At 39.1% G+C, this 22259-nt stretch overlaps 1 protein-coding gene across 2 annotated transcripts in view; it reads left to right on the top strand.

Annotated features, from left to right (window-relative positions):
• myo15b (myosin XVB) overlaps positions 1-17845 on the top strand; it is a 41999-nt gene extending 24154 nt beyond the window's left edge. For both annotated transcript variants that reach the window (XM_005749520.1, XM_005749521.1), the window contains exons 23-43: positions 1716-1775; positions 1880-1955; positions 2074-2192; positions 3435-3550; positions 4886-5027; positions 5153-5264; positions 5367-5673; positions 5780-5843; positions 9870-9942; positions 10030-10106; positions 10186-10262; positions 12968-13098; positions 13186-13280; positions 13927-14004; positions 14105-14201; positions 14862-15010; positions 15089-15219; positions 16280-16413; positions 16494-16627; positions 16849-16989; positions 17439-17845. In XM_005749520.1, coding sequence (XP_005749577.1) covers positions 1716-1775; positions 1880-1955; positions 2074-2192; positions 3435-3550; positions 4886-5027; positions 5153-5264; positions 5367-5673; positions 5780-5843; positions 9870-9942; positions 10030-10106; positions 10186-10262; positions 12968-13098; positions 13186-13280; positions 13927-14004; positions 14105-14201; positions 14862-15010; positions 15089-15219; positions 16280-16413; positions 16494-16627; positions 16849-16989; positions 17439-17519 — 2394 coding nt within the window. In that variant the 3' untranslated portion in view covers positions 17520-17845. The remainder of the gene's footprint in view (positions 1-1715; positions 1776-1879; positions 1956-2073; positions 2193-3434; positions 3551-4885; positions 5028-5152; positions 5265-5366; positions 5674-5779; positions 5844-9869; positions 9943-10029; positions 10107-10185; positions 10263-12967; positions 13099-13185; positions 13281-13926; positions 14005-14104; positions 14202-14861; positions 15011-15088; positions 15220-16279; positions 16414-16493; positions 16628-16848; positions 16990-17438) is intronic.
• Positions 17846-22259: the final 4414 nt, after the last annotated feature.

Below are 22259 nucleotides of genomic sequence, written 5' to 3'. Positions count from 1 at the left end.
TGTTTTGGGTCCTTCTTACCATCGTGAAGGACCCATCAAATAGGGATGCAGTGGGTTTTGTGGAAACAAGATTGTTATAAGAGGAGAAACTCCTTTCTTGAAAGACCAAGGTCTTTCATAAAATTCAATTTTGTTTCTGCCAAATCCCAAGCGCCTTCAGGCAGTTGCCTCAAGGTGTTTAAGGTAAAACGCAGTAATACAATAATATGCCCCCTTTAACCAAACACTTCACGACAGTGGAAGGGAAAAGCTTCCTTTAAACAGGAAGAAATCTTCAGCAGAACTGAAATTAAGGTGGGGGTGATGGACGGAAGACAGGACAAAATAATCAATGTGCAAGAGAGTCAGACATTTATAATAACTACTGAAAATATAGAGTGGTGTGTAAGCACAAAAAACACTCAGTGCAGTAGGGTAGCCGCCAGCAGACTAGGCCTATTGCAGTGTAACTATGGGAGGATTTAGGGTCCCCTGATCCAGACCTGCTTTATCAAAAAGGAAAGTTTTAAGCCTAATGTTGAAAGCAGAAGAGTCTGTCTGGCTCCTGAATAGTAGCTGGTTCCACAGAAGATGGGCCTAAAAGCTGAAGGCTCGGCCTCCCATTCTACTTACCATTCTTGTTGTTCTCAGGAACCACAAGTAAGCCAGCAGTCTGACAACTGCTGTCATTACGCTCACTGCACAATTCTGGAGCAATTGAACGCATTTGCGTTTTTTAAGAAAGCCAGAAAATAATTGTTATAGCAGTCCAGCCTAAAAGTAAAAAATGTGTTAATATTTAAGCGGACAATGTGTTACGGCCTAGAGGGCCAGGCTGTGGGTGTGGACTCAAATGCAGACACAGAGGGAGGCAAAACGGGCGTGAATACAGTGCTTTATTTACAGTGCCTAGTTAACTTACAAAGCAGGAAACTATGAATGCTATGAACTGAGAACCATGAGGTCAAACTATGAACATGAAACTGAGTGCTATGACTAGGTGCTAGATTTCATGGATGGATCCTGGGAATGGAAAAAGGGGCAGCGGCTTGGATGGAGGTACGCAGTCACTATAATGAGAGGAGACAAGTAGTCAGTGGCAGTCTAGTGAATCACAGCTGAAGGATTAGACTATGGTGGTTAGGGCTTACGTGTTGCAGGTTAAAGTGTCATGCGAGGAGGGGGTGTCCAAGGGGTTCCGGGTGAGGAGTGTCCAGAGAGGGTCCAGAATATACTTGGAGTGAGGGACTTGGCAGGGAGGCAGGCAGGTGTAGTCCAATGATGGAAAGGAAGCAACCAGATGACAGAACCAGCATCCAGGCGGAGATGTGAGTAGTTTAGTTTGGGAAGTGTGACTGCCAGGTGGGTCGTGAGTTAGCAGAAGATCTGGTCTGTTGTGAATGCTGGTCTTATATGCTGGTGACTTGATTGGAACCAGGTGTGGAAGCTGGTGGAGCCCAGCGGAGTGGAAAAACCCCGTACTCACCCGAACCATGACACAATGCAATTAAAAACGGCATTTCACTACACTTGGAATTTGAAGTACTGCTGTTATAAGTGTGTTAGCCCTGCGACAGACTGGTGACCTGTCCAGGGTGTACCCCGCCTCTTGCCCTATGACAGCTGGGATAGGATCCAGCACCCCCGCGACCCTGAAAAAGATAAGCGGAAGCGAATGGATGGATGGATGGATGTTGTTGTAAGTCCATGTTAGTAACTGCAAGTTTTATGTGCAGGTTTTTTACCCCAGAGAGATGTTTAACCAGCCCTATATTCTTAATCTGTTGTGTGAACAGGTCTGTATATTTCTTTTGTTCATCTATATATCTGATAGACATGGTAGACACACAGAGTTTGGAATTCTGTAATACTCTATTTTTACTTTTTTTTTTTTTTTTAGATAATCAAGGACACTTACTCTGACAGCTGCGAGAAGATCAGCAAAGAGGAGAGAAGGAAGATGAAAGATCTGCTGGGTAAGATTTTGACAGTTTATCATAAACCTTAATGCGACAATGCTGCTTTTCCAATCATTATCCGCAAGTGGCTTGAAAGAATATGACTCAGTTACACCATTTTTGCCACCCACAATAGCAAATTTCAACATAGGAACAACTATAAACACCATCCAGGACAACAACATGAAGAAGAGGATTGTCATTGCAGCTCGAGACAACTGGGAAAACTACTTTACTCGTCTGTTCCCTGTGAAGGTGAGCAGACCAAAAAATCAAAGAAAAAAACATCCAAACTGTACTGTCCGTTCTGTGATCAGTCGAGTTCGGTTGCTGCTTCTCTGAGCTTCACTGCTCTTTGTGTGTTTAGCCAGCTGTATTCTACAATATACACTCTTCCACACCTTTATTTAGTATAACTATTCAAAAACAGGTACAGATTCAGGTTATTCTATCTAAGCAACCAATCAAATAGCAGCAACTCAATGCATTCAGGCATGTAGAGGTCCAAGAGGACCAAGAGGTCCTGCAGATATTTCAACATATATTTATATATGTTTTAATATTTCAGTAGCTGCAAATCTACCAGGATTTTCCCACACAGCCTTTGTCAATCACACACAGTTTTGTATGTGATTAAGATAAGATCTTATTCTAGCAGTCAGCCTCATTGATCATATGAATAGGGCATCTAACTAGCCAGAAATTTAAGGTCATCCAGGTCGTCATGTGTTCAAGAAATTCCTGCATTCTGGATAGATAAAGCTGGGTATCGTCTGCAAAGCAATGAAAACTTATGCTGTGCCTTCCAATTATACTCCATGTAATTAGCTACGTTAAAAACGTAATTAGTCCTAGCACTAAACCCTTGAATTTCCATAATTAACATTTAACATTAACATTATGTGTGAAGAGGACTTCCCTGTTACATGAACAAATTGGAGTTTGTTTGATAGATATGATTCAAACGGATGCAGCACAGACAGATTATGTATCAAACTGCACAGAAAAGTTGTCCGTTTGGTGAAAGAGCTTCCCCTGCAGCCTTTTATTCTGTGACACAGTTTACACAAACACCCATAGTAATTGAACTAAGATTTACAAATTTAAGTAACACAATTACAACATTTAACAATTTCAACCTAACAGATTGGATGGGGAAAAATGTGTGTAGAGTATGCAGGGTTCACCATGAGGTTATATTACTCTGATTGGTTGAGTATCTCCATGGTATCAGCTGGAAGATTGCACCATATGAAAAATAAGATTGTCAATTGATAAATTCAGATTCAACATTACTCTGGATTGTTTCTGCCCATTTTGATGTTTTTATTATAATAACATATACAGTATGTTCAGGGGTATATGATTGAGATATTGGGTCTTGATTGAGACACTAAAGTCATGAGCTGTGTAGTTTCAAGTGCAATACAGTAGAATCTATTGCACTTTACACTTCTCACAGATATTTATTTGCAAGCATCTCCTGTTTGTACGCAGCCAGACAGTGGGGATGCCCAGGTGTTGGGTGTCTCTCATCGCGGGATTCGTCTCCTTAAGATGGTGAGGGCATTGGGGATAAACCCCAAACATCTCCGGCTACTCAGAGGTTACAGGTAAGCATTTGCATGCACAAATTCACAGAGTAAGGGTATTTATTTGAAATACTTTCTCACTGTGTATGTACATTCTACATACTATCCATTTTTAATATTAAAATAAAAAATCTCATCTGGATCCATAATATACATGCTAAATAAATGATATAAAACGTAATTATCTCTACGTAAAGTTCATTATTTATTATCCTAAAACAGTCATTCTCAAACTGCAGGCTCCCTCTAGTGGTACACAGGAAGTCTCTGAAAAATATTTAAGATTAAATAATTATACCATGTTCTGACTGAGGGATTTCTGAAAAATTAAAATGCACAGCTCGGCCACATACGCTTTTTTTTCCACTCGATAAAAGTTAACGTAAGGATTCCCGATGGTTAGGGACAAATGCAATCACATGGCAGGGTGCTGTAAACAGACCAAACTTCAGTCAGGAGAACAACTGAGATAATCCATCCACAATATGAGGTTAGTCATTAATATACTGCTGCATGGGCTGGGCTGTAGTTAGATCGTAAGGGTTTAAAAACTGGGCTTTAAAATGAATAGTGGTAATAAAATCTGAGAGAGGCCGACAGTGATCACTGCCTTTTTTTAGGGGCTTGTTCAGATTAAATAGAACAAGATACAAAGCATTAAAACATGTTAAAAACACAACAGCCTTAATAAACACAGTAGTTTGGACCCGGAAGCAGGGTTATACGTCATCACTTAAAGACCAGACATCCCACCTACAGTTGTTATTATTATCATTTGTCACATCCTGTTTATGACAATTAAAATGAATAACATTCATATAAGAAATAAAATTGTCTCATGTAAACTGGATATGGGTTTAAATAGGCCTATACTACTGTACTTTTATGTCGATCATAAGTTCCATAACTTTAAAAGCGATATATTTTATGAGGTGGTACTTGTTGTGAAAAGTTTGAGAATCACTGTCCTAAAATATTATTTATTTATTTATCATCCTCATTAGCAAAATATGCCAGCCTGACCTGGAACTGCCCCCTAAATTGGCCAACACCACCTCTCCCCCTGCAGCTCAGCGAAAAACACACCTCATGGCTACGAAAACAAACATTGTGAACTTTGCCTGTCAGTTGTTTTCATAATGTGGCTTTCAAGTACAGTCCAAAGTTCACGCTCCCAAGATATCAGCAGCTATATTGTTCCACTGTTTTCATCAGCTAGATTAAGTTGCTATGGTAATAACTATCACAGGTCTCGTGTGCTATTCCTTATGGACGTTTTTGCTACATCTTTGATATTTTAATTCATTGTTGCTGTTGGTTATTGCATTAAATGTTAACGGGTCTTCATGAATAAAGTTTTGCAGAGGTGCTGTCAGCTGAACTTCAGGGTGAAGACACAGTGGCACTGAAGCTGAAGAGTGAAAAACTGGTGTTGCAGTCACGCAGGGCTCCTCAGATCATTGCTATGATTCAGTCATTCATCCAGGAACTCATCAAGGTACTCTTTTTATAATCATAGTTCATTCCATGGTCTATAATTTTAAAGGTTTTCAGCTTATATTCACAGTCTCCTTGTCTTTAGAGCCTCTTTAATTTTAGTTCATCTCTCACTCCTCCCTTTAGGACTCAAACCATGTAGTTGCCCTGAAGAGTTTTGTAACAGATGACAAGAGTCTACTCAGCTTCAATAAGGGTGATATAATCAAACTGCTGCCAATGGAAGGGCTAGAGCCAGGTAAAGTCATGACTTGAATTGTAGTCATATGTTTATGTTAGTTACTAAGACAAATATTATTTTCATTGTTTCCAGTCTAATTAGATTTGTCTGTTTCACCAGGCTGGCGTTTTGGCAACAAGGGAAGACGTTCTGGTCTTTTTCCAGAAGACCTCACCAAGCCATCTGCAGCCCCAGACTACCACTGTCTCAATCTAAACCACAGAGATGAGAAGAGGAAAAGCATGAGGAAGACTCTCATCAACAAACACATGGGCAGCAGTAATTCAAAGCAGCCTGGAAGAGAGGCTTCACCCCACGATTTGGTGCATGGATCTCTCCAGAGATCACAACAGAGCTCAATGCAGGGCTCAGTCCTCAACTTAGAGGTGAACTCACCGATGGCTGACTTTGCCATGAAGTACTTCAGGTAGGATAAAAGTATGCTAAGTATTATTGTGAACTATGCTGAAGTGGTTTGGGGTCATATAACATGGAAAGTATAACTTTGTTCCACCCTTCTTTGTTTATCGAAGACTGGGGACAACAGGTCTGCCAGCCAACGGAAGGAATTTTTCACAAGTGATTGAATACACAGAGGTAAGTGTTGCAGTCCCTCTGATGTCATATGACCACATGTTTTAGTGCGAAATTAGTTAGATCTAATGCTATAACCAATAGTTAATGCACACCTATAATAGATGCCTTCCTGCAGTAAAATATGCCTCTGAAAATAGAATAGAATAACTTTATTATCCACATCAATGGAAAATTGTCTTTCATTCACCAAGCCATGAACAAATTAGTCAAATCACTTTATATCATCGCACATTCATACATACACATACAAATACAACAGAACAAACACACATCACAGTATGCCTGATTGGTCTTGGGACAAGGGCTGTACTGGGACAAAAAATCGGCCCGGGCATTTTGACTAGAGACGGGCCCACCAGGTATTATAGGAAAAACCATGAAGCCTTTGAATGAAAACAAACGCTGTTGTCACAGTGATGTACACTGTCTTGTTGGTATATATGTATCAGTCTAATAAACCTAAACCTACACCATCCTCCCTATTCTGGTATTCAAAACAGTACCCGAAAGTAGACTGCTTGGTCGAGTTAACCTCCTAAACCATCTAGAACACATGGTGAAAACCTGAAATTAAGACAGAGAAGACTAGAGGTGAGACATGATCATTACTGATGACAGATTTAGATATATTTTCATAAACCATTCATTTTCCACATCAATAAACAGCATGGAAGGGGGGACATTATTTTTTCTAACATGGCAACCTTTAAAAAGTGAAAGGAGACAGAAAGACAGGTGAGAAAGAATAAAACTTAATTGACTTTTTGATGGCATTTTACACACAGTACTGGTGCAGTATCTAGAAAATGTGGGAAAATACTGGAATCATATACAGTACTTAGCTACTTCTGAAGAAATTATGATGGGACCCTAAAAAAAATTACTATGTACAATAATGGATTTCTATACATTTTACATCAGATGAAAACGTTTGTAGTAAGATTCAGATAATTATTTGTTAAAAATGAGACATTTTAAATGAGAATAAGGAAGAAAAGTATTTCCTTGTGCCCCCCTTTCCCTGTTAATGCCCTACTTGGCCCCCTGGCAACACTTTCCTAGACCCGCCCCTGCACAGTTACCAGCTGGTAGCTACTTAAAAAAAGGATCCTGGGGTTATTTGTCTCTCAGAAACAGTTCATAACTTTCCTTCAACTCATTCATGTCACCTAAAAGGTAAACCTGTTTCTCCATCACTTGTTCAGCTCTGATGATCCAGTAAGGACATCTCCTGGTTTCATCTTCATGTTTCCCTCTCACCACATATCCAAACCGACATCATGACCAGCAGCTTTACAGCTGTGGCTCCAGCAAACATCAGCTGATACTAGAAAGTAATATTAAATAAATTCTAGCTGATCAAGCTTAAACGTGCTGCTGTTGTTTAGCGCGACATCCACTGGTTTCCTCTTTCTGGTGGACGATAAACAAACACGAGAGAAAAGCCAATCAGCTGATCACTGATTTAGTTTCATGATTGAAGTAGAAACAGGAGAGAGAGAGGAGAAGAGGCAGCTGTGCAGCAAAGACACAGAATAACTCCAGCTTTGTGTCTTTTTCATTGTAGCTGAAGTCCGGGACAAACTGTGTTCCTTTTCAGCTCAATACCAAACGCGCAATATTTTCTCTGAATACTAGACGATTCCGTTTTTACAGGACGGTTGGAAACTCTAATAACTAACCTTATAAATAAAATAAGATAAAAACAAGTTCAACATCAATAATATCATAGCACCCGCCCAGCAGTATATAAAATCCGTCATGCTAGCTAGTACGCAGCACGAGTTATTGTAACTGACTGTAAAAAGTCAGCACAACGAAAATAAAATAAACTTGGTTCATATCTGACCCAGATAGACTGCAGGTCATAACTTCTTACCTGAAGTTCAGTTCACCGCCTCCGGTCTCTGCTCCTTCTGCCTTTCCGTCATCCACCTGCCAGCGTGTTGCGCCTGCTGGCCTCCACCACTTGCTAATGTTACTGAATCTGTAGAAGCTCTGCAATAGCCACCACCAAACAACTGAGTTATTTTTTCACATCTCCCTTCATCTGGCCAATCCACCACCTTTCAGTGTTTATACCGTTACGGGAAAAAATGGGAAAAAAACCCATCAGCCCATAAAAACGGAAAATCACCATCGGGCCCGATGGCCAGTCCAGCTATGCTTGGGACAAATGATTCCTTATAGGCTACATCTTTTTGCTAGCTAAAGGTGTCCTACAATGTCCAGATAAAGAGGGTGTTCACTAGGGCTGGGCCATATCATACCGTTCACGGTAATACCGGTATAATGTTGGGTAACGATAAGAAAATGAAATATGGCGATAGAATATGGGTAAAACGTGCATGCACAGTGCCTTTGTTTTCATACGCACATGGCGGAAAAAGCATGGTGGCAACGGAGAATGAGAAGGGTGAAAGCGGAGCGTTGAGTGAAACAGATGAACCAGAACTGGTTTGTAAAAATGCTGCAGCTTCACTGGTGTGGAACTGGTTTAGCTTTCGTCCGTCAGATACACAACAAAGCACTTTTTTTGGTAGAGCGTGCTAGCGGGCCGTCGTTATTACCGTGTTTTTTGGAAAATACGGCACACTTAAAATCAATCCTTTGATTTTCCTGAAAGTCGACAGCGCCCCTTATAATCCCGTGTGCCTTATGTATGAACTCTGGTTGTGTTTACTGACCTCGAAACGATTTTATGTACACGGCGCTCGAAAATCTGTCAAATGTTTTAGTACGACTTTGCTAAGCTACGAACCCGCACCGCTTGATGGGGCTTCGACAATCCGCGGAGCCTCGCGGAGTGATACGTACTCTGCTCTGTGTGTGTATAACTGTTTTTACGTTTTGTGGATATTCTACATGGTTATGCTGAGGATATGTCGGCCAGTTTCCACTGGAAATGCCTTTTGGTTAAACTGTCAGCAAGGAATTTGCATTTGCACTGTTAAAGTTTTATATAACTTTAATGCACATAAAAATCAGCTGCTTGTTGAAGTGAAAATACATTTATGGTTTTTTGTTTTGTTTTTTTGCACAAATAAAGTTGTGGAGTTGTAAAGTGTTTGTCTAGTGTCAATTATATCGTCAGTTATATCGTTATCGCAAATTTTCAGATGTATATCGTGATAAATATTTTTGGTCATATTGCCCTGCTCTAGTGTTCACAGTCAGCAATGATAGATCAGACTTTCCTCAAAACGGCCCAATGATAAAGCTATACAACAGTTCTGATAATCGCTTTGTTTTTGATGGCCACAGTCAAGTTGCTATACCAGACTGAAACTGAACATAAGGATCAAGTTTATCAGTCAAGGTTACATAGCCACAACGTTTTGGAAAGACTTTATCTCCAAAGCCTCTTAACATCCTAATAACAATCTCTGATTAACTTTCTCGCAAATAGAGTCAATATTAACCATGAAACTAAATGATGTATGTTCTCAAATATTTTAAGCTATTAATGATTTTCTTTCATTTAGAAATGCAATCTTTCTCTTACTGAGACAAACCTTGAGCTCTTTTGTCAGCCACAGCTTATTATTTGTGAACATAGTAAATTTTCTAGTTTGAATCACAGATTTCTCATGAAATTGTATATATGATGTAATGCATCAGTTAATTCATGTGGATCGTTAATTGTGTCAAAGAAGTTTGTTACTTCAAAACAGTGTCTTAATCTTCTGAAGGGAGGAGAAGTAATTGACACATAATTTTAACAAATAAAATAGATATGATCTAGAATCATCACACCTAGTTCTATCCAGAATCAACAAATTCTTTGGCGTTGTCCACTCCAAAGCCATCGATGGCTCTAACACTGAGGGATATTATAGAGACTTTGTGTGGATCAAATGAGTAACTCCCATGCTTTGGCAAAAATAACTGTTGAACATGATGAATTCAGACTGTATGGCATTTCCAAGATGTTTATTATACATATTTGAATCTAGTCAGTGTTAATGAAGCTTTGTGAAATAATAAAACTAAAAGCTAACTGTGATGTGTGTCTTTTTCACACAGACTCCCATCCAGGAATCTCTCATTCTCTATAATGACCCTGAAATCAAGGAGTTATCTATTCAGTGTTTCACAAGTGAGTGTACCCACAATAACACATGGTATTATACATTGAAACTTTTTTCTGTTCTTTCTTCATCCACGCATTTGTCTGTCCTTTCAGACATGATGGAGTACATGGGAGACATGCCAATGAGGAAGAACAGCAGCCAGCCAGAGTGTCTGAGGCAGATTCTTCTGGTGAGTGCATATTCAAACAGTTTCTGTAAGTTGGGTGGACTTTTGTTTTAATAGTAATGACTCTCTTACTTCTGTTCAGCTAGGGAAGGAAAAGGAACTGCTGAGGGATGAAATATTCTGCCAGGTTATCAAGCAAACTACCAACAACCCAAAAAAGTAAGCCTATCAAAAGTAAAGAGTCTATTTAAAAGCCGTAAACTGCGATTGAACAGATTTGGGTTCTTAAAGAGATTTTTAATTTTTCAAATTTAACTTTTGTTTACAAATTGCACATTGACTGAGCTTGCATGAAGTTATGTGCTGTACTGTACTGTGCTCATTCATACCTGTTCAGGCAGATTGTCCAGCACTGCTCTTTCTGCCACTTTCTGTTTTACTTAAGTAACATTGAATGGTAGGTAATTAAAGACTTACCATGATTTTCAGTAATCACGTCTTATGCTTTACCTACACTTATAACTGATGAGCTTTGATAATAGCTTAAATAACTGTGTTACATTATGATACATTTATTAATAAGTTTATTCAATGCATGCAATTTACTGATGTTACTTGAAGTTACTTTAACTTCTAATGTTTCTTTTCAACTACCATAACACTAGCCAGTTATCATGTGCTGTATAACCCAGAAATCATCTTTTTAAGGTATTATTCTCAGGTATAAATAATATTATACATACTGAGTGTCACGGCGGTGGAACGGACTCAGGCGCAGACTGAGAAAGCACGGTTCAACAACTCTTTATTAATCACACTGGTGCGCTATATACACATGAAGGGGGGGTGGGGGGAAACACCAGGGTCCCGGGGATCAACAGGCTGGGGAGACACACTTCTTCGCACTCGCTCTGCTCCTCGTCCAAACAGTCTCCACACAAGCAGCTCACTCTCACTCACGGGGTCCAGGGGTCACAAAAGGGCTGATCCAGGTAAACGTATTTACACAGACGAGGGTAAGTCGAAGGCAAGCACGGGAACAGCAGAATCGCAAAGAAGCCAGGCGATACTAACAAGAGTTACTCAATATTCCAGTGACGAGTAGCTCAGAGCCCCTGCCTTAAGAAGAGCCAGAGATCAACTGCAAATCACCCGTGATCAGCTGCAGGTGCGTGGGCCAAGGGCGGGAGCCCAATCTGAGCTCCGCCCAGGCAGACAGGTAGGAGAGAGAGAGAGAGACAGAGAGAGCACAAGGCGAGGAGAGCAGAGAGAGAGTGAAACAACAAACACTTGTGGCCACACTGGGCTGGCCGGGGAGGCACAGGGACCATGACACTGAGCTTACATTATATTGCATCTTCTACTATTTCCTAAAACCGTAAAAAGATGGTAAATAATATATTTTTAAACTATTGATTGTGAATTATAGGATTGCAGTGCTAACTGTAGAATGGAATCAGATTTTGACAAAGATTAACCAGAAGTGTAGAACTTTAACAAGTTATCCAAAGCTTCAACTTCAACATTAGCACATTATTAGCAAAATAAAAGTCAACTTGAAGAACAACTGGATGCTTTCATTATGAGTCAGTTAGAAATCCAAAATATGAATTATTAGTCTTATTAGTCTCTTATTAGTCTTCCTCCAAGACAGCAACAAGATAGCACTTTGGGACTTGTTATTGGAGCCGACTAGAAAGACGGCTCTGATAAATACCACCGAAACACCAAGTTCATCAAAAAGGTTTAGACAAAAACATACGGAAAAATACAAAACAACGACACATCTTAAACAAGCTGTCTTGCTGTTCAGCAATATCACAGAAAACTATCCCCATTAAATAAAGATCAAAATGCACCTGCTGTTTCTTTTCCTGGAACAAATAACAAATATGGAAAGGCAAAAAAAGTATTAGTAAGATAAGAGATTCTTTGTGAAATGTTGGATCTGAGAAAAGCTTAAACACTATAATTGTTGAAAACCATGCAGTGTTTAATTTTTTTATATAAATGTAAGTTCTGTTTATCTGCAATTGAATATTTAAAAAGAATATTGTTTCAGTCGAGAGGTGGTGTTTATTGTTTATTTGCTTTTCATTCTCAACTTATTAATTTGATGACAGCTTTGTATTTTCTTACATTAATGTCATGCTTAGATGTATTTTTATGCTTTGTGGGACAATTTGTCATTTTTCTTTCATAAGTAATATAAATAATAAAAGCAATTCAAATGGTAAAGCAGGAATACAAACAAAGTAAGAGACTTCGGTAATATTGCTGTTTTGAGGATTATATTATGATAAAATTCCTTATTAATTAATGATTTCTGCAGGCATAAAAGGAAAAATAACTTGCAATCCACATTCATAGAGAGATAAAGGAAGTTTTGTCTTTATCTTTTAGATGAAAATAAAGAAAGGTAAAGGCTTTAGGCAGTCTCTTGTACTTGTACTTGGGGCATGTACAGTTTCACACTACAGTTACATTACACCTCAATATAAAGTGGGAAAAAAGTGCAGTGTCTCAGGCTCATCCCAACACAGCACTGACCTCACAAAGGTGAATGCCATGGCAGTTCACCTTATAGATACAGTAAGCCGAGGGAAATAATAAGTGCACATGCCTCCATCTTTTACATCTTCTACTTTTACATGTTTTGCAAGATTGTAATATATAAGAGCTAAAAAGAGAATAGTGCCATTTTATTATTTTTTATTTATTTATTATTTCTTTTAATTTGCTCTTTAGCATCATCTTTAGTGTTTAAAAATCCCTTACAGATTCAGGATCATTTATGCTTCTCACTTCCACTAACCGCTACATATCTGCAATAATTACACTGCACTATTTACAAAAAAATTCAACGTTGATTTTTCTTTCTTTGATGTATTCTTTGCAATTATTATCTGATCTTGAATCTGCAGATCCAGCTGTTCCTTAGGTTGGCAACTACTCAGTGTGGTGGCTGGCTTTTTCCCTTGCTCTGCTACACTGCAGCCTTATATCACACGCTACCTCGATGACATCTCTCAGGATTATGTGCACCCATACCATGGTAGAGGAAGTTGTTTTGATGAGGAAAAAACGTATATGTCAATTTAATGTTTCAATAGCTTCTTCACTAATATGATGTCCTCCTCAGAACTGGCATCTTTGAGTCATGATAACCTCCAGCGCTCTCTTCGCTTTGGTGGTCGCCGCAATATCCCCTCATATCCCGAGATAGAAGCAATACTGGCAAGTTGACTTACTCACTCAAACAATACAAAGTTCTGATTGATCTGGCCTCATCATATAATAATGAATATTTCAGACTTTGCTCTCAGACTATAGACTTATTTGTGATTCTGACACTTTGTAAAAGTAGAATAAGATGCAGAGCTTTCAGCTATCAGGGCCAGCTCGGGCTTTTGGGAGACAGATGCCTTCTTTTCTTTTCTTTTAAGATTAAGCTTTCATTATATGAAAACTGTTATTTAGACTTTGATTAGGTGAATCATCCATTATTTAGGCTACTATTCATTTAGAGTGCTGGGGGAGTGCTTTTTTTGGACACTCCCTTTTTTCACTCCCCATGTGTTTATGCTCCAATATTGCATATCATTAACTTTTGCTTAGTCTCTCTATGTGTTTATATGTTTTGTTCCATTTGTCGTTCTTGTTCTCTCTATGTTCTTTTTTTGTTTTTGTTTTTCTTCTCTTTCCGTTGACACCCAATCCAGCCACAGTAGATGACTGTGCCTCCTTGATACTGGCTCTGCCAGAGGTCTCTCCCTGTTCTTGGTTGTAGGGTCCTTACCCAGCTAAAAAAGAAAAGCCTTAAATGAACTGAATGTAATTAATTCAGCAGATCTCATTTTGAGTGTGTTTTCATTTTCTTCAGGCTGGCAAAACTTCTATCTATATTCCTATCCACCTGCCAGGAGGAGTGGAATTTCCCATACAAATAAAAAACTTCAGTGTAAGATTTATTTATACATATTTAATTATCCATCAGTAAAACCATCTTTATATTATTTATTATTAATATTCTATGCTGTAATTTTTATTGCTTCACATAGGTCACTGAAGATGTGGTAATGGAGTTGTGTAAAGAAATGGGCATCACCCAAATCAAAGAAATCAAAGAGTTCTCCATCCTTGTCATTAGACAACAAGGTAAACCAGAATAATGACATCTCTGTCTGATACAGAAAAAAAGTTCAACTCAAATTAAAGTACTGTGTCTTTAAAGCTATTATGTGCAAATATATCAAAACATCTGCAATCCTATTTCTAAAAGGTAATTTGTAAATCTTTGAAAAACTCTACATAGCATATCACCTTCATGTATAAATATTTGTGCATGTATGTACCGGTATAATATTAATAATATTAAAATTTGAAGAATTTTATTAAAATTAAAAGAAGGGTAGAACAGGCTCACATTTACTACTGTTGCTTACCTTTTTTTTAATTATTAAAATAATGTTTCATAATGCTTGTTTGTTTTCACTATATTAGTACCCACATGGTGCTTTTACTGTAAAGTCATGGTTGCCTGAAATGAGAAATATTTTTCCTAAAAATGGCATTGTCTTAACACCAAGGTACTGTATATAAAAAAACCAAAACAAAAAAAAAACAATACAGTGCAGAACAACTGAACCCAACCATTTCCCAACAAAACAGCACAAGCACGGGATTCCTCACTACAGGGTTCAAGCATTCAAGTTTTTCTTTTATGTTGTCCCTTCAGTGTAGATGTTTGTGGATACTAGAGAAAAAGATGAACAGATTTTTGCCCCCTTCCTTACTCCTCTGCTCCCCACTTCTTAGATGGGATGGTGCGCCCCCTTCATTTTGAGGAGTACTTGTTTGACTTTCTGGTGGAGGACAACTCAAGCTCCTTGTTGCTGAGAAGAGTGATGTGGAGAATGCCTCTTTCTTTTATCAATGACCTTTATGTGGATTTCCACTACCAACAGGTAACATAATGACTTGAATGTAGCTTGAATAATCTTATTCTAATCTAACCATTACTGCTTGTGTGTGTTTGTGTGTAGCTTCTTGCAGACTATCTGAGCGGGCAACTGATGCTTCCTCCTGTCACAGGAGGGTCATCAACAATCCAGCAGATAGCAATGCTGTCAGCCCTGCAGCATCTGGCTCTGGGCCTGCAGGACCAGCCCTCACTGTGAGTTACACAGTCACAATAATCAGTTTAAGAGTGGACTGTTTATAAAAGACTACCTTTAATCACCTGTTGTTGCCTCAAAGAGCTCCATCTTGTGTGTGTTTCTGCTTTTTTTAAAAATCTGACTAATTAACATATTTTTGTTTGGTTAAATTCAAAATATAAAAATACAAATAAAAGGTTGTTTTTCCTTTACAGAGGTGTGATACTTGATGATACTTAATTTATTTATTATTATTTTTTATTTTTTAGAACAGCCATCTGATAACACATAATTGGTTAAAAAAATGTTTTATATTTTACATTCTTCAGTGCAGTGGGTGATTTGAACTATTGCGAATATCTCAAGAAATATCATGCAGTCATCACTTAAAATGGTCAAGAAAGAAGGTGCGGTGCTACGTTAGCAATTGAGGCTAGCAAGTTATATTCATAACTTTATCGTGGCAAATTACAGACACAGAAGTAATATACTAGAATTTCACATACCAAAAGTAGATACTTAGAGGAGGTGAGGCGTAGGAAACAACAATCATCTATAACTCCCTGTGTCAACAGCCCTGTCAATCCAAGCAGCCCCTTCCTTCCTATCTGAATAAATGAGTTATTAAAAAAACAACTTGCAGCTGTTATGAACAGGAAAACTGTCCAGCGAGACCAAAACAGTTTTGTAACAGCCAAAAAACATTTTGACCCCAAGAATTATAAGATTGGCATTTCAGTATGAGAGTCTGGGGGCAATGACACATATTTAGAGCCTCAAGTAGACAGTAGAGGAACTGCACTGTTTTAGTTTCCAAGTTCAACGCTGGCCACTTGATTTTGCCAGGGTTGTGCTGGTATCCATCAAAGGGTTTTATCCAGTTTTGATGACTAAATGAGTAGGTGTGTCCTGATTTGTAATGTAAGCACTGAATACAGTGTTCCCGGACAATAAAGAGAAACACTTTTGAAAAACTTTCTGGTAAATTTTGTTCTTTGAAACATGTCACTAACATCATGTATGTAATGTTAGTAAATGTACAGTATGTATATACTGATTTGTGCATTTCTCTTTAAGGTCAGAAATAAAGGGTTACCTGCCTTCACAGACTGGGCTCCGTAACAAAGTGGAGGAGATCCTCACTTTCTGTCAGGGCCGGATTGCTGCCATGCAGTCCCTTAGCCCTCAACATGCCAAAGTACAATTCATTGGTAGGTAGTATCTCTTCTCTAGCTCATCTTTTTTCTTCCTCCTCTGTTGATAATATTTGTCTAAATTCTGTATTTTTCAGAGGTTCTGAGTTCTCTGCCCCTGTTTGGATCCAACACTTTCCTGGCTGAGAAGGTGAGCCAGCGTGGTTGTCCTTCTCCGTGTGTGGTCTGCATCAACCAGGAGGGAGTGCTGTTCCTACACTCCAAAACACAGGTGCTGGTCTTTTTAAAGAGTGTCTCTTGCCTTCTGTTCTTCTTTTCTGAACCTGATGATTTTTTCATAGAGTTTAGTGTTTTTTTTCATTAAATAAGTCTAAGATCCAGTCTGAAGCATAATTTGTCCTGTGTCAAGCCACAAATCTCTCTGCTAATGCTAACCAAAAGGTGTATGATACATCATATCAGCTGTTTTGTTGTTGTCTCTGTTTGATGCAGGAGCAAGTGTTTCGGATTCCTCTGACTGATGTTCAGTTCATGTGCACCATTCACCCCAATAAAAAAGGCAAGGTGCCAGCCGTGGACATTGACTATGGCAATCCAGCTGCTCCCAAAAAAATCACCATTCGTCTCAAACAGGTAATGACTTTTTGATCTGTTTTTATTTCACTGTGTGTGTTCTGTATTTTTCTGGAACAAAAAAGCATTTTCCTCGTTTGGCATCTTGGTATGTTCCACAGTCGGATTAGAGGATAAAAATGTCCTGATACTTCTGCGGGTTTTTCATACTATTTGTTTTCCATAATTTGGCATTTCCAATTAATCTTTTATTCAATCAGTTGTTTTAACATTTGACCAAAGCATCCCTTAATACATTAAAAAAAACATCCATTCACTTTCTCCAGTGTTATAAATCCTCTCATTTAAAGACTTTTTCAATAAATGATTACTCACATGTCAAAATGCTTGTCAATGATTTTGTGCAGTGGGTTAACTTCTAATTTGGTGTCAGGGACACACATCACCAAAGAAGTTGTCAAAAGATTTTTGCATTCAAGTCTAATTTAATTTTTAAATATCTGTTTCAGGCTAAACAGTTGTGCCACACCCTTGCTCTATTAATGGAAGAGCTGATTCGACCGGCAATCTCCAGTTCCATTTCAAAGTAGATTCAGTAGATACAGAGAGAAAAGACAGGGTTTGTTCTTTTTAATGTTATTATTGTTTTATTGTTGCTATTGTTGAAACAAACTGAGTAGAAACATGCAGAAATGATCCTGATATGTGTGCTGTGTTATATGAATGGAAACCTGCAACACGTAACACTCATTAAGGAGCATACTAAGTTAGAGACAATAAGGTATTAGAATAAACGTAAGCCTTAAATTTGATCATTATCTGAACTATAAACTGTTGTTGGAATGCAAAGTTGATTAATTATTGGAATGAATGCTGGTGTCATTTAAGTAAATTAGCATCATTAAAGATTTACATTACCTGCTTAATAAAGCGTATGTGCATTTTTTTTCCTATCTTCTTTCACTAGTAGGCTTCCATAAATGAAGTATAATGATCACAGATGCAACCTGAAAGCTGTAATTCTGATCAAATTTACAACTCTGCAGTTAATCAAAGCAATAAATATTTTACTTTATGACAATTCACAAATGAGTACTCCATGACTGCACACCTACTGAGCTTTACTTAAGTATACATCAAGACAAGCTTTCTCAGTTATTCTTATTTCAATGTGATACGTATTTAGGAAGACATAATGTGGCTGGGCTCTCACTTAGAGATGGGGTGAGGAGCTTGGTCATTCGGGAGGGACTCTGAGCAGAGGCGCTGCTCCTCCACATCAAAAGGAGCTAGATGAGGTGATCCAGGCATCTCCAAGTCAGACCAAGACCAACCCCAATTCCAGAAAAAAAGTAAAATATAAATAAAAACCGAATATTTTATTTGCAAATCTCATAAACTCATAATTCACAATAGAAAATAGAAAACATATCAAATGTTTAACATTTTACTACTGCATAAAAAATATTCATTCAATTTAGATTTTTAAAAAAAAAATTGATAATTTCAGTAAAATTCACAAATAATACATCTAACACTCTTAAGAGCTTGAAAAAAGAGGGCTGCTGGACTTCAAGTTTCTGAAGACATTTTACTTCTCATCCAAGAGCCTTCTTCAATCTATAACTATCAAGGAGCAAGCAGCCAAGAACATACAGGTACAGGTAGGGATGGGTACCGGTGTCCGGTGCCATGATGGCACCGGTTCTGACATAAACGGTAGTAACCAGACCGAAAAGCAGCGCACATTTCGGTGCTTTATTTCGGTGCTTTTTTTCCCCTGAGCTGTGATACACTTCTAGCCAATCATTTTACGTTTCCCAGGATAGTAGGCGGGGCCAGGTACGTACGTTCAGTTAGAGCAGAGCTACAGATTAAAAATGTCCAAGGCGAAGCGGTCAAAAGTCTGGCTGTACTTCACAGCAAAAGATGCAAACTCAGCAGCAACAAGTGCTTTAAGCTGATACTGTGATACTGTCAAAGGAGGTAACACCTCGAATCCGATGAAACACCTGGCGACGCATAGCGTTTTTTTTAAAAGCCGAGAAATGCGCCGTATTTGATAGCTTGCTGCGAGACCTCACACCGTGCACGTCGGGTGGGTTGCCAGTTATCGGACCGGAGCAACATCCTCCAAAAACCCGAAGAATAGAGTCCTGGCCCCTAGCCCTGCCAGTGTAGCAGAAATGATGAGGATGATGATGGCAGCAGAAGCCGTTCTTCTCTGCGTGAGTCGCTTAATGTTGTCCGTGTGTAATTTACGTTGAGTAGGCTAACCACGTTATTACATTAATGCATGTAAGGTGAACTAGCAAACATCATCATAGCTACATGCTGCTGTCTTCTTGTTTGATGGCAGATATTCCCTTCACCCTGGACAAAAAGGCTAAAATGACCAAAGAAAAAAAACAAAACAGCTGAACACGAGAGGTTTTTGGACAAAGTTTGTGTTCTCCATTCTTTAAGCACCGGTTTGAGCACCGGCACCGTTTCAAAAGTACCGATTTGGCACCGGTATCGGATAAAACCTAAACGATACCCATCCCTAGGTACAGGTTTAATCTTCAAGAAATGGGTTTTATTATACTGCAAAACAAAGTTACTACAAAAATAATTCAAAATGACAGAAACCGTCGAATAGCTCATCTCTCTTGGGAACATCTTGCAGCTAACGAAAGCCACTCGGTGTCATTCATCCAGTGGTCCCTGTAGAAAAACAGCCCCCGGACCCTTATCCGAAGCATCAGTTTGAAGATTAAAACAAAATTTGGGCTATACAAGTCTGTACTCTTATTCAGTGACTGGAGCATTGCCTCTGTCTCCTCCGTCCACCAAATCTAGTTAGGACACCTAGAGCCTATTACATTGGTGAGGGGGAGACGCCCTGGCAGAGAGGGATAAATAGGGATACATCGGTGGTAGAACCCTGCCATGCCAAGAAAAGACGTAAGTTTTCTTGTCTGTGGCAAAGGGCAGGACTCAATAGCACCAATTTTGCTTACTTGCGGTTTTATCACCCCATTTCCTATGACAAATCCCAGATATTCAGTTTCATCTTCGACAAAGACACATTTTGATGGATTAACAGTTAGCACAGTTGCTTGGAGATGCCCTCATACCTTTGCTAGATGTTTGAGGGGTTCGTCTCAGGTATAGCTATAAGTCATAATATCATCAAGATATGCTGCAGTGAACTCTGACAAAACACACAGTACCTCATCCATCAGCCTCTGAAATGTTGCAGGGGCCCTACGTAATCCAAAAGGCAGGACTGTGAATTGGAATAGCCTTCATGGTGTCCAGCAGGTGGTCAGCTCCCCTGAGCGTTGAGTGAGTGGTACCTATGTCAGGTATAATAATGAACAATAGCTTGTGAATTTAGACATGCAGACAGTGTCCCTTCACCTTTAAACCTCTACACTTTCTGTCTAAATATGCTTAATTGGTAGTAGGCTTTCGAGCCTATACAGCTTGGAGTAAGACAACATGCATGAAGAGGATGATGTGGACAAAATACTCATTTGCCTAATAATTCTGCACTCCCTGTATACTCACATTTGGCGGCTCTCACGGAGCTCACTTACACATATACAAAATTACACAAAGGGCCAGGTCTGAGTCTGCTGTCAAATCAGTTCACTCTCGCTTGCTTCTCTCTCTCTCTCTTCCGGCAGCTGGCAGAACAGCTTTTTTTAACCCAGTCCAATGATCCATGGTCCAATCAGCAGCCTACTGCTCTTTATTAGAGGAAAGACCTGCAGAGATTCTTAAAACACAGTAAAGAAACACAACACAGCAGCTAACACAGATTTCCTATGGCCACGGGCCGTAACAGGTGCTGCTCTCCTGAATTGGACAAGGCTGAGTGCTGAGAGGCTGGGACCAGCTTGGGGCACCAACGAAGGAAGAATTAAGTGTAAATTATGATTTCTCCCCATCAGTTTTAACCAATCACATAGACGCACATTCTCATATAAAACTTTGTATACTGTTAAGTTGAGGTACTCTTTTGGGAAGATGGACCGCAGCAAACTGTTCTACAGCCTGTGGTTATTGAACAAAAGAGATCCATGGGCATGATAATTTTTTTACTATGCTTTACTAAATAATAATTGAAGGAAGAAGTGTTGTACTGGTGATTTCTCAAAGTAGATAAAGGAACACATTATCACCTGCCAATAGCCCTTGCAGAGAACTAGAGTTGTGAGGTATCAGGCTTTCCAAGGCGCTCAATCATATCATTAATTCTAGGTGTCTGGTATGAATGTTGCCATCTTATACCTGCTAGCTCCAAGTTTCTACTGGATCTGAAAAGGTCCTTGCCATTTAGCTAGCAGTTTGCTATCGTTACTTGGAAGGAGTACAAGTACCTTTCGTCCAAGATTAAATTACCTTTCCCGGACTGACCAATCATATCACACTTTCTGATGTTGGTGGGCATCTGCCATACAAGCTTGGAGCTAGCTCAGTCATCTTCTCCAAGTCACTCTTTCATCATAAGAGATAAAATTAGTAGCCTCTGCCGCTCTCTGGTCACCGTCCCGTGTCTCTTTTAGTAAAGAGAGAGAGCCCCTTAATTTATGACCACATATCAGTTTTCATGTACCAATTTGCGTAACATTTGCTTCAGGGTCTGTTTGAAGGGCTTAGTCAGGCAATCTGTTTGAGGGTGGTAAGGAGTGGTTTTAAGGCTTTTGATACCAACAAGCTGGTAGACCTGCTCTAATAAAGATGGCATAAAATTAGTTCCACAGTTTATCAGGATCTCATGAGGGAATCCCAACCTTGAAAAAAACTGCACCGGAGAAAAAGCCACAGATTTTGCTTTTATACACTTCAGAGGAAAGACTTCAAGATACTTGAAATTTAATCTGCAAGCAAAGCAGGCAACCATTATATGACCAGCAAATAACGGTTGCCTGATTTGCTTTTCTCAACAGGTCTGATGATGTCCGTTCCCAGCCATTCAAATGGGGTGCTAATAATTGGTAAAGGCTCTGGAGGGGATTATTGATGTTAGGCCACATCTGCACACAGGCCTGGCCAGTGCAAATGCATCCTAATGTGTGTGCAATGGTTTCATGCTTCCCCAAATGACCCTCATGGCACAGAGTGCCCCAAATTTAGTACCACATCCCTGACTCTTCTAGGAAACCTGCCGGCGATAAAGAATGCTGTCTTTCAGGAAGAAACCCACATTCAATTCAATTCAATTTTATTTATATAGCACCAAATCACAACATAAGTCGCCTCAAGGCGCTTCATAGATACAGAGAAAAACCCAATAATCATATGACCCCCTATGAGCAAGCACTTTGGCAACAGTGGGA

Source organism: Pundamilia nyererei, unplaced genomic scaffold (genome assembly GCF_000239375.1).
Source record: "Pundamilia nyererei isolate P.nyererei 1_Seehausen unplaced genomic scaffold, PunNye1.0 scaffold00248, whole genome shotgun sequence".
Classification (NCBI taxonomy): Eukaryota; Metazoa; Chordata; class Actinopteri; order Cichliformes; family Cichlidae; genus Pundamilia; species Pundamilia nyererei.
This window is presented reverse-complemented; position numbering and strand designations above follow the sequence as displayed.